The sequence below is a fragment of the Schistosoma mansoni genome, chromosome 1 (assembly GCF_000237925.1).
Source record: "Schistosoma mansoni strain Puerto Rico chromosome 1, complete genome".
Lineage (NCBI taxonomy): Eukaryota > Metazoa > Platyhelminthes > Trematoda > Strigeidida > Schistosomatidae > Schistosoma > Schistosoma mansoni.
In genome coordinates, this window is record NC_031495.1 from 38,770,306 (window position 1) to 38,786,300 (window position 15,995).

The following is a 15,995-nucleotide window of genomic DNA, read 5'->3' on the forward strand; positions in this document are numbered from 1 at the left end:
ATCATGAGTCAATTGAAGTTAGACCACCATGGAAAACCTGTAAGCACTTGTTGGCCGTTTCGTCCTATTGTAGGACTCCTAAGCAGTGAGCATCCACGATCCCGCTCCGCGAGATTTGAACCCAGGACCTACAAGTCTCACGCGTCAAAACACTTAACCGATAGACTAATAGGCCGGCATCCAACGGTGTTAATGTCTATTAATCATTCTGTCATTATTCTATTTATAACATAAGTGAATGTTATGAGTACTCCGTTCAGTTAACTACTCATACCCACTCATTTCAAGTAATTTACAAATGTTAATTGTAATGACTAAAGAGATTTATGAACTGAACAACTGTTCATGTTTCGCATACATTTCACAATTCTCTAATTTGTAATCTCTGAACCTTCTACTAGATAGCTCAACAAAACACACTGTCGATTTATACTGATTCGAGTTGTCAGTTTACTGATAAACAGGATTCAATAAAAAGCAATCATTGCACAAGATTGATTAAACCAACAATATATTCTTCATAACTTCTACTGAGATGTCAAGGGTTTCCATGTGAATAATGTAACAAAAGAGGTAGAGTGTTTCAATATGAGTACCAAGAAACAACAAATACATTGAGTGAATTTAACAATGTGTATTTTCGATTTAATTGAGAATATTAATTGTGTGTTTGCATAGGTTTGATATTTTGTCATAGGTGTTCACACGGAATTGTCAAGTGATCTGGATGAAATGTTAATCCACAGACTATTTTACAATGTTAAATATTTAGGAAATCTGAATGATGGAAATAGTGGAAATGGTTGTGATTCATCAACGGTAATGGAAGAGTGTATGTGTTGTGTGTTGTTTGTGTGTGTGTGTTCGTGTAAAAGTAGTATACATTTGAGGATTACTTCTGGTTGTCAACGATTACGGTGATGAATAGGCCACCAACTTCTTACCATCACGATGTGAATCATCATAATCAACATCCACAACGAAATCGGATTTCCTATCCAAATGTATACCGATAGTCATTTCGTATAAGATTCCACCAATGACAGCACCAATATACGGTCCAACTATTGGTATCCAGAAGAAGTAGTTTGCTCCACTGAATGCTTTGTTACCCCAACCTATACACATGATATGAAATAGTGTGTAAGAAAGTGAGAATATATGGATAGGTAACAAAATGAATGTGATATGTGTTGATGGTTGAAATGAGGAGTTTACTGACCTGCTCGTGAGTGATATGAGATATGATGGACAGCGAGGAGAGATTTCCCACATTCGATATTCATCACATATATGTATGTAGATACATGCTTCTTATTTATAGATATACATGAATATGTTGATAACCGAACGATGCATTGAGAGTGTAAATGAAGATAAATGATGCGTGAATTGATGATTGTCAGTGAATGATCAACAATTTTTTGTCTATTCTTTGGTGATGATGATGATGATGATGAAGTTTGTAATGCGCAGCAATTTATGTTCAGTAGATGGCAACTCAAATGACATGACCACGTTCAATTTAGTCGAAGCATGTAGGATAATCTAGACCAATGGAAATCATCTATCTATCTATCTATCACGCCATTGTGTCATTGTATCGACAATTACGAAACCTAGTTAGAGGATATTTTCGAGTCATGTTAGAATCTCCTATTAGAAGTATGAGATCAACGTGAGCCTTCTTCTTCTAATCGATTTCCACTCTCATCTACAGTGACAATGGATCACGAATTCTTACTACTCACATTACCACAATCCACTGAACACACTGTATCTCAATACCAATGAATTTGGTATTGGTTACTGACCCATATGAGATATAGCGAATTGTTCGATTGTATGGAAATATGGCAAATTCATCGTGAACCTGTCAATCAACTTCCCACCACGAATGTTCCGTTTTCATGTTTATAATCAGATTGACTATTTCTGGTTCATTGTAAGCTAGTAATTTTTGTATATGAATGACCACATCATTTCCTAATCTGAATAATATGAGATAATACTTAGTGTATGTGTGGTCGTCCACTATTCTAATTGACACATTGTGAATGGATGAGAATTATGTGTGGTCAATGGATCGTTCAGTATATGTAACAGTATAATTGTTCACTTAGACACTGTTGATGTGGTGGTTAGGCAGTCAGAAACTGTGTAACAATATTCAATTTGTGCAAGTGTTACTTCACAATAGTTTCTTGTATTGGTGTACGTTTCCGTCGAATGTGCCAGTGTTTTTGTTGTCATTCAATATCAGTAGACACGACTACTAGTGGTATAAACATCTGTGTATATAGTGTTTCAGAGACGTATTTCGACCGTAGTTACAATCACTAACGATTCAGTTAGATGTTCCATATAAATCCCATTCACATAATTTCCCTTTTAAGTTACAATGGAATTTTTGTTTTATCTGAGACGAATGATGATCAGAGTAGATTGGAGGCTATCAACTAACGGATGAGTACATTCCCAGTAAATCGCATCACCTCTCCGATTATCGACACAATGTTCACATGTCTGTGGGAAGTACCAGGGATATTAACCAAGTCATGTCACTCTCAGAGTTGACAAAATGTCCACAACTGCATTGATCGATGGTGCAATGAGCAACACAATAATAAAACCACTTGTTTTAAAACATGTATGAATGAGTGTGAAAAGTTCAGTATGGACTATATCAGTGAACATTGTGGTGTTATATTAATCTAATCACTTACTTTTCACACTTAGTAAATTATAATGGATTAGTTGTAAGTAGTGACTAATCATGACTAGTGTCTTCAGACAAATCAGTGTGAAATAGAATTTCCTATTCCGATCAGATCAAGAGGTCAAAGCATCCTTTCAATGTAACCTCCATATTCACTAACATCCCATTAACAGACACTAACCACAATCTTTCCACTTACATCAACTTTGAGATATTTGAAGTATTTTGACGGAGGCATTCTATCCACACACTGAGAAGACGTATTTTGACTACGTACATGTTTAGTTACTTAACTTGTTGATGCTTTGTAAGAAGGTGTGACAAACAAATCTGCTCACTGTCAAGTATATGAATGGATGTTGTGACAGAATGAGAAGTATTATCATGAGAAGTAATGATCTAGTGAAATTGTCACCAGAGCAATAGAATGTGATGTGAGTGTGATGCTGTTGAGTAATTTAAGCAACTATGAAAATCGTGTCTGACTCAATTCTCATTGATAATCAAAACGAGTTATGTTTGAACGTAGACCGAAACACAACGGAGTCTACTTTCGAGTAATCAGTGATTGAGACAGTCAGTCCGTCAGTCCGTCAGTAATTCAGTCAGTCAATCGGTCCAACTATGGACTGATATCATTTGAGTTTCAGGTATATTTTAGAAAGAAATAAACTGTGGGTCTACTCATGCAACTAATAATACATCAACTGGTTAATAATTCGTTCATTCGATCACTCGTTAGTGAGAATTGAGAGCAAACGAATAGTATGAATGAGAAATGGACAACTTACCGAATATAAATATCATGAGTCTGGGTCCTAAATCACGAGCTGGATTTAATGCAGCTCCAGCGTTCAACGCGAAACAGCCAACAATGGCATAGACCAGAAATGCCAAATGTAGTGGGTGTAAGTAATCTGGAATTTTCCATCCATTTGGATCGGTGATGGCGAACGCTCCTGCTGTCAACAACGCAGTACCCATAACCTGATCAAGAAAGCATGTTAGATGAGATGCTGACGGATTGGTCACGAATATGCCACCTGTGGTATTCAGCAACAACGCTCCATTGTCATTCAATTTGGCATATTCTATGATTTTTTCACGATATAAGGCAAAGACAACTAATGAACCGAGGAAAGCACCAAGTATTTGAAAGAATGTATAAAACGGTATACGTCGGAATGGTAGTTTGCCGACAACTGCAGCTGCCAATGTTACAGCTGGATTACAGTGTCCAGAACCACACTGTCCAGAAAACATTACTGCCATGTACACTGCAAAACCCCATCCCAAACTGACTGAAATGAATGTTCCATGAGCATGTTTACCATGGTCACCTAGGATCACTTGTGCCAATACACCACTACCAAAGATCATCAAAATAATTGAACCCATGAATTCGCCTAAACATGCACGTACCAATGGACTTGAAGTCAATCGTAGACGATCAGCGACAATATGCTGTTTGTGGGCATATTTTTCAGAACACGAAACCATATTTCTTCTACGACTGGCTTTTCGATAACTGCGTGTTGATTGAATTGTTACTGCCAGAATTATTTATCAATGGAAATTGTCTGCCTCTCTATTGTGTTCGGTCTTTTCACTGACCTTTGATTATGTTGTTATGACTGTGTTTAGTTCGATATTGAATGAACTATGAGTTGAGCAGGGAATAGTCAGAGTGAATGAGAGATTGGTTGTGGTTAATGTGTTTGAGATATCTAAATGGGTAATCTATGCACATTGTATCCTTTATATTGTTTTACTACTCTCTCTCACACACACATGCATAATTGTTCATGAACATACAATGTTAGATGCATACACGTACACACACACACTCACACTCACATGTGGATTCGTAATAATTAGTTTCCATGAAAGCATTCACAGAGAAAGCAACATACTTGACGTGTCAATCACAAGATTGATGGATTGATTTGCCTCCATGTATTTAATGCACGAGTGTATTCTTACTATGTAATAGCAATAATAGTAGTATTAGTAGTAGTAGTAATAATAGTAGTAGTGGTAGTAGTATCGGTGAAAGTTTTTTCAATGTATGTAAGTAACAAACTCATGTCTGTCTGTCTGTATGTTTGTTTGTTTTGTTTTCTGGTAAGAAGATGCTTACTCTCCTGTTTTTTAAATGGTAATATATTACTTACATGGTTACTGGTTATCGAGTAAGTCACTTTTAAAATCTGAACAATCTTGTTAACATGTCTCATGTGATCACACTCATTTCTATATACAACTCAACTTAGTTACATTCAACTAATTAGATGTAAACATCGTTAATATTCAATGAAAAACACAGTAGTTAATCAGTAAACACCGTTTATCGGAATATTCCATCATGTGTGTTGATGAGTAATAGTGTAATGAACGAGAACAGATGAGGAGATAACCAAATGTAATCTATATTAACATTAAAGGATCTTAATAGTTGAGATCATTAGTCAATCGAAGCTAGACCACCATGGAAAACCTGTAGGCACTGGACGGACGTTTTGTCCTATTTTGAGACTCCTCCGCACTAGCCATCCACGATCCCGGTCTAGCTTCTCGCATGTGAAAGTTAATGCTTCTTTGATCCTATTCCAGTTGTCCTACATTGTAGTTTCTTGTTCCTTCAGTAGATCCTTAAAGGCTTGGAACCTGTTGTTGAGAGTTATTATGAAGTCATTGAGCTTGTCAGTAACTCGAAGGAAGGCTGTATTGAACCTTTGTAATGCTGTTTCCCCAGTTGTCCAGCGTTTCTTTAGCATGAGGGTCATGTCTGCAGTTACTTCCATGTCTGACTTAAGTTCTGCGACTAGTATATTTTCAGGTCCCTCTACATTCCCACTGTTGATCTGTCTGATAGCCATCCCGATTTCTTCGATCGTTGGTAGAGTAACATCTATACGAAGATCTGTAGGTGCTACTTTGATAGCCGGTAGATTCAATGGGGCTGGTCTATTCAAGAGTTTTTCTAAGTGCTCTACCTATCGTTTCTTCTGTTTTTGAATTTCAGTGACTGTCTCTTCTTTGTCCTTAACCGGTCTCTCTGGTTTACTATACTTTCCAACTTGTTTCTTCGTTATGCCATATAGTTATTTCCTATTTCATTCTCTAACAGCTTTTTCTTCTGTCGTTGCTGAGTCTTCCACATATTTCTGCTGGTCGGCTCCGATTCTTGTCTCCACTTCCTTGTTTGCTTCTGTGTGTTCAGCTTGCTGCTTGACTTTCTCTGCTCTTGTTCGACTGTTGCTAATTGCTGTCTTCTTGTTCTTCTTTTCTTCAATTTTGTTCGGGGTTTTTATAGAGATTCATTACTCATGATGATGCTTCTTACGGCTCAACACCTGCTGACACGTTGAAGCTGATGATTCATTGATCCCTTTCCAGTTATCCTCTATCGTAGTTTCTTGCTCTTTAGGTAAATCATGTGGAGCTTGGAACCTGTTGTTTAGAGTTATCTTGAATCGTTCCAGTTTGTTAGTATCTCAAAGGATCAAAGGCTGTACTGAACGTTTATAATGCTGTTTCCTTAGTTTTCCAGTGTTTCTTTAGCTTCAGTTTCTTCTTTGCAACCACCGTCAGGTGGTGATCTGAAGCTATGTCAGCTCCTCTCCTGGTTCTCATATCTTCCATTGTCCTTTGGAATTTTTTGTTAATACAAATATGATCTATCTGGTTCTCTGTGGTGTGGTTCGGTGAGACCCATGTAGCTTTGTGTGAGAATATTATGCCACTTATATCGAAAAATGGAAAGTCTATTTAATGGAACTACTACTATGATGCACTTGTAATATACAGTTTAAATTCAACGATGTAATTTAGAGGCAAATGGATAGCATTGCAGTGAGATCTCCTCCCGGTAAATTACTAGCACATGGCTTCATGTCCAGTCTAGAAAACAATCAACTTGAAACGACTATCGAGACATTCTACTTGTTAGAAAGTACATGGATGATATTTTTATCTATTGTGAAAACAAATATGATTTAAGTCATCTTTTAAAGATATTTAATAACTGTCAAATAGCAATGAATTCTACACTTGAAGTTGAGAACTAACAGAATATCCACTTTCTTGATGTGGAAGTGACAAGATAACACAATGGAACTCTAAAAAGACCTATCAATGGTAAACTCTTATTGAATAATCAAGGTTTCACGTTTGGGTCCCCCTTGGTCGAAAGCAACACCTAACAATATCATTTGCTACGTGAATATGAAATATTTTTGCAGTTTCGAGGTCGTGGATAACGAACTGATCCTCTTGAAGGAAATACTTATCGAAAACAGATATCCTTCGATATTTATTGACAAAAATATAAAACCCATTCTGTGTAAAGCCCAACTAACCTCGATCAAAAAGAATACTCTTTCCTTGAAAATCGATTGTAAGAGTGACAGAGCTAAACATTTGCTAAAGTAGGGAATTTCCAAGTTTTTTGAAAAAACGTTCTTCACAGCAACGTTGCGAATATTGTTTTGTAGTCGATTGTTGTTCATCAATAATCTTCAGGATATGTTATCTTATCTGACGAACGGCTCGAAACAAGCTCAATAATCGAGTATATATATATGATAACCATCGAAATGACAACTAAGTGTTGATTTGTAATTCTAACTAGTGATCATATAATAAAAGATGTATAAGTATTTCTTTTTAAAAATTTACAGAGTACTATTGTGAATCAATAGATGAAGGTGTCAGTTTCAAAGTGTAATATTCAAGTAACCATAAGTAATTTAAAATGCCAATATAATAATCTTTGAAATAAAATTCCGTTTTGTGGATATATGGATCATAAGGATCATATTCTCGCCAGTGACTAGCTCCATGAGGTATTTCCTGGAGTTCTAGTAAGAGGCAGTAACCAGTGGAATTCAACTAGGTGTGTTGGGAGATATCAACTCACTGAAGACAATGATGAATGGTTGCTCAATATTGTGGATTGGTTGAAGTTAGACATTAACAATGTTGAATTCCGGCTCAGTGGTCTAGCGGTTAAACGCTTGCGCGTGAGACTGATTGGTCCTGGGTCCGAATCTCGCTAAGCGACATCGTGTATGCGCACTCTTGGGGAGTCCGACAATAGGACGAAACAGTCTTTCAGTGCTTCGAGGTTTTCCATGGTGGTCTAACTTCAAATGACTCATGATCTCACCTTTATAATAATCTTTGAAATAAGATCCAGTTTTGTGGATGTATAGAAATATAAGATTCTTAAATGTCTGAAATAGACCATGTTTAATAAAAGATTATGTGTATTATTTAGAAAAAAAAGAAACAACAGATGACACAATAAGGTGCCACGGAAAATTGATCATAATCGATATTTGAAGTGGACTAACTGTTAGTTCATTACTTTAGTGGCACTGTATCTGAATCTGTTTGGATCATTTTTGATTGCTATCAAATAATTGCTGTCAATCACTTACTTCGTTTATCGGACGCATAGAGTTCGAGATGTTCACTGTCTGGGTGGATTTGTAAGAAGCGTTTAGTTCGAAGTCAGGCATACCACTTTAGAAGTGCCGCGATCTCTATCCGCCTTGATCGTATGATGGAAAAATGAGTTGTTTATCGACTGAGTTGGCTTCGCTGAGTTTGTTCGTCGAAAGTATGGAGCGCAGAAGGTAATTAGCTGTGTTAGGTTCGTCCTCGATAGCTCACAACTTTAGTGGCCCGGTTTGTGACTCCAGGTGGATAGTACGAATGATTGTTATTGATATATACGAGAATTGGCAACATGTATATATCAGTAACAATCATTCGCACAATCCAGTTGGAGTCAGATACCAGGCCACTAAACTACATCAGACGGAAAAGCGTGAGAAAGACAATCAAAATGACTATATATAGATATTCGAAAGAAATATGCATTTTAGGATTAAGACAGAGAAAATTAAAAAAAATAAGGAAGAAACCATGAACGATATTGTAGGAGATCAAATTGGATTTCGGTTAAACAGTTAGATGGTTGGAAGAAGTTCATTCCAATCAACAAGAGATTCTTATCAACATACTAGATACCTCATGAATTATGAAAGGGGTGAAGTTCAACACGGACAAACGTAAATGTGTTAAGTACTTGACTGAATAACGTCAAATGCAGTACTCAATTCCTCATCAAAGTTATACATAAACAAAAGAACAATTAAAATCAATATCCATCACTCCTCACTCAACTCAACTCCATTCATTCTCTTCAATTCATTCGTACTACACCATAAACAAATAAACAAATGAGAAAGTACTTTCCAACATTCGGTCAATTCCTTAACCCTAACAATAACTATGAAACATTAAAGTAAACGATTTCCAATGGATGATAATATTTCAATGTTTCATTTCTATCATTTCATTAATCTATTCTCAATCTATCATATTCTTATCAGAATGGGTTTTGCGAATATTATAATAACTTTGATAGTTGACTGTAATGGGTTCGAATCTCGTGAGGCGGGATTGTGGATGCGCACTGCCACAGAGGAGTCCCGTAATAGGACGAAACGGTCATCCAGTGCTTCCAGGTTTTCCATAATGGTCAAAGCTTCAATGGACTCATCATCTCAACTATAAAAATATCACATTCTTGTCAAAGCATTCAACTTGATGTAAACATTATTTCCAATGATGGTCTATGATTCAATTCACCCATGATCTCAACTATTAAAATTACTAATAAGAATAAGAATATACACAATCACCTCTTCGAATATCAAACATTATTTATTCATATATCAATAGACTGATACTTACTTACTTACTTACTTACTTGTTTATGGTTTGTAAATTCCGACCAAAATGATTATACCATTCTGTACATCGATATTCATCAGTTATATATTGAATGAAATCGGCTCATCCAAATGACGATCATCATGAGGATGATGATGATGATGCCTAATTAGAATCTTTCCTATTCAATATTCAATTTCAATAATAAAGAAATTATATTTATTCTCTTCATTATAAATAGAATACAAGTTGATTTCCCTCAAGGTTATTTTTAAATAATCAATACATCCTGTCTCAAGGTCAGTCAGTCAATCAATCAGTTAGTTAGTTACTTACACATCTTCAACAGATGGGAACAATGAACAAATACAGAAAAATTCTCCTTTTATATAAATCCATATATGATGTTGAAGATACGACGGATATTCTAGTTTTACAACTAGCTACCAGTATCACCTTCTATATTCGATCGTTCCCAGTCAAATAGAAACCAGAAGTCAGACGAGAAGAGACAGGAAAGATATATTTGATACGTTACCAATATATCGAGAGACTTCGTTCTTAACTGGCTATTGTAACGTAGGAGTTGTGTCCCACGCCGTGTTGCAACGTGATCTGGTACGGATGCATGACCGAAAGCCTTCAGTTAAACAAGTCCACTTAAACAACGTGGTCAGCATCCAATGTCGAACACTTAATGAGCTATTGATTTTGGAGATTTATTTACAGCTACAATGTAATTGTAATATGAGAATAAGTCAAGTAGGGTGTGTGTGTGTGTGTGAGAGAGAGAGGGAAAGAGTCAATGATTTGGAATATCCGATTTAAGTAAAGATGTATTTAGTGAATAATCATTGAATGACTTCCATATTGTATCTTATAAAACAATCCTTTTCAGTATTTACATTGTGTTGTGATTTGTTTATTTTTCTTGAATGTAAATAAGCTAATTCACTATGTTACTATATACATTTCAATGGTCTAATTGAAGTTGATCAAATTGAGGATAATTCTATTCCGTTGTTTACTGTTAAAACAATTGTAAAACCTTTTGACAATCAGATTATTCGTTCAGTTTTGAGAATCGATTGGATCTTGGACATCTGACCATATAATAAGTGAGATTGTTTCATGTTATGTATTCTAATTAGATCTAATTTTGACCTTATAAAGATCTGTCGGTTAAGTGCTCTGGCGCCAGACTGATAGGTCCTAGGTTCGAATCTCACGAGTGCGGGATCGTGGATGCGCATTTCTGAGGAGTCCCATAATAGGACGAAAAGACCTTCCAGTGCTTCCAGGTTTTCCTTGGTGGTCTAGCTTCAATTGACTCATGAATTCAACTATGAAAATACTGAAATATCCACAAAAAATCCTCCTGATTTATAAAGATTCGTCTTTTTATATACTTCATGTACAAAGATGAGTTTTAAACCAACATTGATTGAGGTCGACTTGATAGATGGTTTATAAAAATGCTTCGATGTTCTTTGACCACAAATGAATGTACACATGTTTTGAAAACAAGAGAATTCCTTGCATTGGAATACACATCACAAGAACAATGTACATCGTATGGTATTACATCGATTTTCATCACCTTCTGATAAATCAAATCTGTATGATTCCACTTGTAATTTTCTTCATTCTCAACTATTATTCCATATTTCACATTTCACTGTATGTGTTAGAGCAAATTACGAAGTCAGTTTGTTGTTTTCTACATTGATTAGCTTAATTTGTCTGTTAACCAATCTGTAATCTCTGATTGTTCTTAATCAATGAAATACTTTACAACTTAGGTAACATATTTAGAAATCTCTAGTTTAGTTGATAAGGGGTAGCTATTTTGTCAGTGCGCATCTGTTGTGAGATATCAACTCACTGAAGACAATTGGTGAACGGTCGCTCAAAATCGTGGATTGGTTGAAGTTCAACATTAACACCGTTGGATGCCGGCTCAGTGGTCTATCGAATAAGGGCTCTGACTCGAGACTGGTTGATCCTGGGTTCGAATCTCTCGGGTGCGGGATCGTGGATGCGCACTACTGAGGAGTCCCATGATAGGACGAAACGGCCGTCCAGTGCTTCCAGGTTTTCGTTGGTGGTCTAGCTTCAATTGACTCATGATTTCAACTGTGAAAATACTAAATTCTCCACAAAACCCTCTCTGATCTATAAAACGAATTTTCTTGGATTTAAAATATGTATACAATCATTTGTGATTTCAGAAGATCTAACTTTATTTGTTCTTTACATAACTGAGCAACATCATTGATGAACATGGTGGATCTGATGCAGATGTGAAGACGTGGATCGGCAAAACAAGAGCAACATATTTACAACTGAAGAACATCTGGAACTCAAAACGACTCTCAACCAACACAATGATCAGAATTTTCAATACAAATTTCAAGACAGTTCTACTGTATGTGGTGGAAACTTGGGGAACTACGAAAGCCATCATCCAGAAAATACAAGTGTTTATTAACAGTTGTCTACGCAAAATACTCCAGATCCGTTGGCCAGACATTATCAGAGACATTCTACTATGGGAGAGAACAAACCAGACCAAAGAAGATATTACTCTGAGAAATGGAGGCAGACATGAGAAGAATGAACAACAATTTGGATAGAACTAGAAAGGAAGTTCCAGGACAGAGTATGTTGGAGAATGCTAGTGGGTGGCCTTTGCTCCATTGGGTGTAACAGGCGTAAGTAAGTAACTTTATTTGTATACCATCCATCAAGTGAACTTCAATCATCACTCAACAGTGAAATATGTGTTTATATTTCTTGTTCTTTTGAAATATTCATGTTGGTCTATTGCTCTCCTTTGTACTGTAAGTACATTCAGAGACGAATCTTTATAAGGTCAAAATTAGATCTAATTAGAATACATAACATGAAACAATCTCACTTATTATATGGTCAGATGTCCAAGATCCAATCGATTCTCAAAACTGAACGAATAATCTGATTGTCAAAAGGTTTTACAATTGTTTTAACAGTAAACAACGGAATAGAATTATCCTCAATTTGATCAACTTCAATTAGACCATTGAAATGTATATAGTAACATAGTGAATTAGCTTATTTACATTCAAGAAAAATAAACAAATCACAACACAATGTAAATACTGAAAAGGATTGTTTTATAAGATACAATATGGAAGTCATTCAATGATTATTCACTAAATACATCTTTACTTAAATCGGATATTCCAAATCATTGACTCTTTCCCTCTCTCTCTCACACACACACACACACCCTACTTGACTTATTCTCATATTACAATTACATTGTAGCTGTAAATAAATCTCCAAAATCAATAGCTCATTAAGTGTTCGACATTGGATGCTGACCACGTTGTTTAAGTGGACTTGTTTAACTGAAGGCTTTCGGTCATGCATCCGTACCAGATCACGTTGCAACACGGCGTGGGACACAACTCCTACGTTACAATAGCCAGTTAAGAACGAAGTCTCTCGATATATTGGTAACGTATCAAATATATCTTTCCTGTCTCTTCTCGTCTGACTTCTGGTTTCTATTTGACTGGGAACGATCGAATATAGAAGGTGATACTGGTAGCTAGTTGTAAAACTAGAATATCCGTCGTATCTTCAACATCATATATGGATTTATATAAAAGGAGAATTTTTCTGTATTTGTTCATTGTTCCCATCTGTTGAAGATGTGTAGGCAACTAACTAACTGATTGATTGACTGACTGACCTTGAGACAGGATGTATTGATTATTTAAAAATAACCTTGAGGGAAATCAACTTGTATTCTATTTATAATGAAGAGAATAAATATAATTTCTTTATTATTGAAATTGAATATTGAATAGGAAAGATTCTAATTAGGCATCATCATCATCATCCTCATGATGATCGTCATTTGGATGAGCCGATTTCATTCAATATATAACTGATGAATATCGATGTACAGAATGGTATAATCATTTTGGTCGGAATTTACAAACCATAAACAAGTAAGTAAGTAAGTAAGTAAGTATCAGTCTATTGATATATGAATAAATAATGTTTGATATTCGAAGAGGTGATTGTGTATATTCTTATTCTTATTAGTAATTTTAATAGTTGAGATCATGGGTGAATTGAATCATAGACCATCATTGGAAATAATGTTTACATCAAGTTGAATGCTTTGACAAGAATGTGATATTTTTATAGTTGAGATGATGAGTCCATTGAAGCTTTGACCATTATGGAAAACCTGGAAGCACTGGATGACCGTTTCGTCCTATTACGGGACTCCTCTGTGGCAGTGCGCATCCACAATCCCGCCTCACGAGATTCGAACCCATTACAGTCAACTATCAAAGTTATTATAATATTCGCAAAACCCATTCTGATAAGAATATGATAGATTGAGAATAGATTAATGAAATGATAGAAATGAAACAATGAAATATTATCATCCATTGGAAATCGTTCAGTTTAACGTTTCATAGTTATTATTTATGACTATTATTGTTTCTAGGGGATTGACTAGGTGTTGGAAAGTACTTTCTCATTTGTTTTGTTTATTTATTTATTGATGGTGTATTACGAATGAATAGAAGAGAATGAATGAAGATGAGTTGAGTTGAGTGAGGAGTGATGGATATTGATTTTAATTGTTCTTTTGTTTATGTAAAATTCTGATGAGGAATTGGGTACTGTTATTTAGTTTGTTGCTAGGGCAAATAAAGTAATCATTATCTTCATTGTTTTTAGATTTCAATCTTGCTGAATGTATATTGTTGGTATATCAGCTGTTTACTCGTTTCTCCTTGATTAAACCCTTATTATGAATTCAACTTATAATATGTCCAGTTTTGCTCATTTAGTTCTACCTACCTTATATTGCTCTATCCCAACAAACCAGTTGAATCATTTATTATTATTATTTTGGCGTCTCGCTTTAGCTTCTGATTGAACATTTGGATCTACATTCGAATTTTCAGGTCTTCGAGGATTGTATGGAAGGGTTTTAAATCTAGATGTAGAAGATGGCAAAATTGTGGCTTATTTCTTTGTATTCATCGAAAAGGATGCCTACAGCTCACTGAAAAATTTGCCATTTCCAAATGAACCTTTTCCACTATACTATGAAACTCTCAAAGAACAACCGTTAAACCATGTATTATGTAAAACGTTTGAATACCTTGAAAGAACGAAATTCCATAAAATGACAGAATTTATCCTTGAACCACAGAAACAAGCCATCAAGTGTAATTTTGTTGAAGAACTTGATATGCAGTCATGTGAGGAATTTATTGCAGCAATGAAAGTGCCAAATCTCAAATGAAGGCTAATACAAATGCCAAAGTGTTTCTTCCTAGATTATGTTATGAATTTAAAAAGACTGTCGCCAATTTGTTGGGATTTTATGCTCGGCTTTTTATCACGTGATTTATTCATCAATCAAAATACGACTTTCCCAATCTTGGCACTGTGCCAAAATAATGACTTCGACCGGTATGAGCAGTCTAGCGTCCTTATTGTTCCCTTGTCCGCCTAGCCCCTTCAGTTGAGTCTAGAACACCAATTACAGTTTCTACTATGCGATTCGTTTATTTCTAGCATACTCGGTTTATATACTAGATAGACAGACAAACAGACCGCATCACACCATCAAATAGAAAATAATATTTGTACGAGATCAAACCAAAAGTGGCTGTGAACGTGGGAGACACTAATCAATAGATTGAACATAATTTGGGAACAGTAAATCTTATAATAATAGTTTATAGGTCAAAATGAAGCTTCTTATAAGAGGAATATAGATATACATAATCTAGTTACTAAACAGTCATACAATAGGAATATATATAGAATAGTCGTCCATTAATAGGTCCCAGAAGTAACCTGTACTTATGTCTTCACTAGGATATAAAATATTATAGAAATGTACGTATTTACTATGAAGCAAGGGGGTAAAATTGATTTCTAGGACTTAAGGTCATAGAGGTACGCGTTTAATTAAATATAATCCCCTTTCACGTAAAGACAATCATTCATGAATGACAAAGCAGTAAACAAGGATGATCACAATTTCGGTGTTTGTCGTGTAATAAAGGTCATTCACATAATTCACGTTCATTTCATCGTACAATGTGCTTCAAATGTAGTTAAATGGGAAACATCAAATCGATTTGTTAAACTACTGCTTATTTCGCCGTCATTCGGATCCTATTATTTGAGTGATTCTAATCATCGTAAACTAACCTTGTTCGCAACTTCCAGTAATTTGCTTCATATTCGAAAGCGATTATATTTGTCCAGGAGTGCTTTACACGATTTTATTGTTTATACTTGTAGTAGTATCAAATCCATCATTTCAGTTGGAAAGTTAAAGTCAGTAAATTCCAATTCTATAATTAAACCCTTTAAAATTTTATATTTTGAGTATTACTAGTCATAGTAAGTAGTAGTAGTAGTAGTAACTAGGGGCAGTCAAACCAAAACGTGGCATTAGAGTATGAAGTCACTAACTTCTAGTCTGAGCCATGTT

The 15,995-nt window shown here is 35.4% G+C and overlaps 1 protein-coding gene across 1 annotated transcript; it reads right to left on the reverse strand.

Moving 5' to 3' along the window:
• Window positions 1–764: 764 nt before the first annotated feature.
• On the reverse strand, window positions 765–1,128 carry Smp_125220 (hypothetical protein; the record flags this gene model as incomplete). Its single annotated transcript, XM_018794344.1, has 1 exon — window positions 765–1,128. The coding sequence occupies one exon, from the start codon at window positions 1,126–1,128 to the stop codon at window positions 913–915; it is 216 nt and encodes a 71-aa protein (XP_018648766.1). The 3' UTR covers window positions 765–912.
• Between the last annotated feature and the right edge of the window lie 14,867 nt (window positions 1,129–15,995).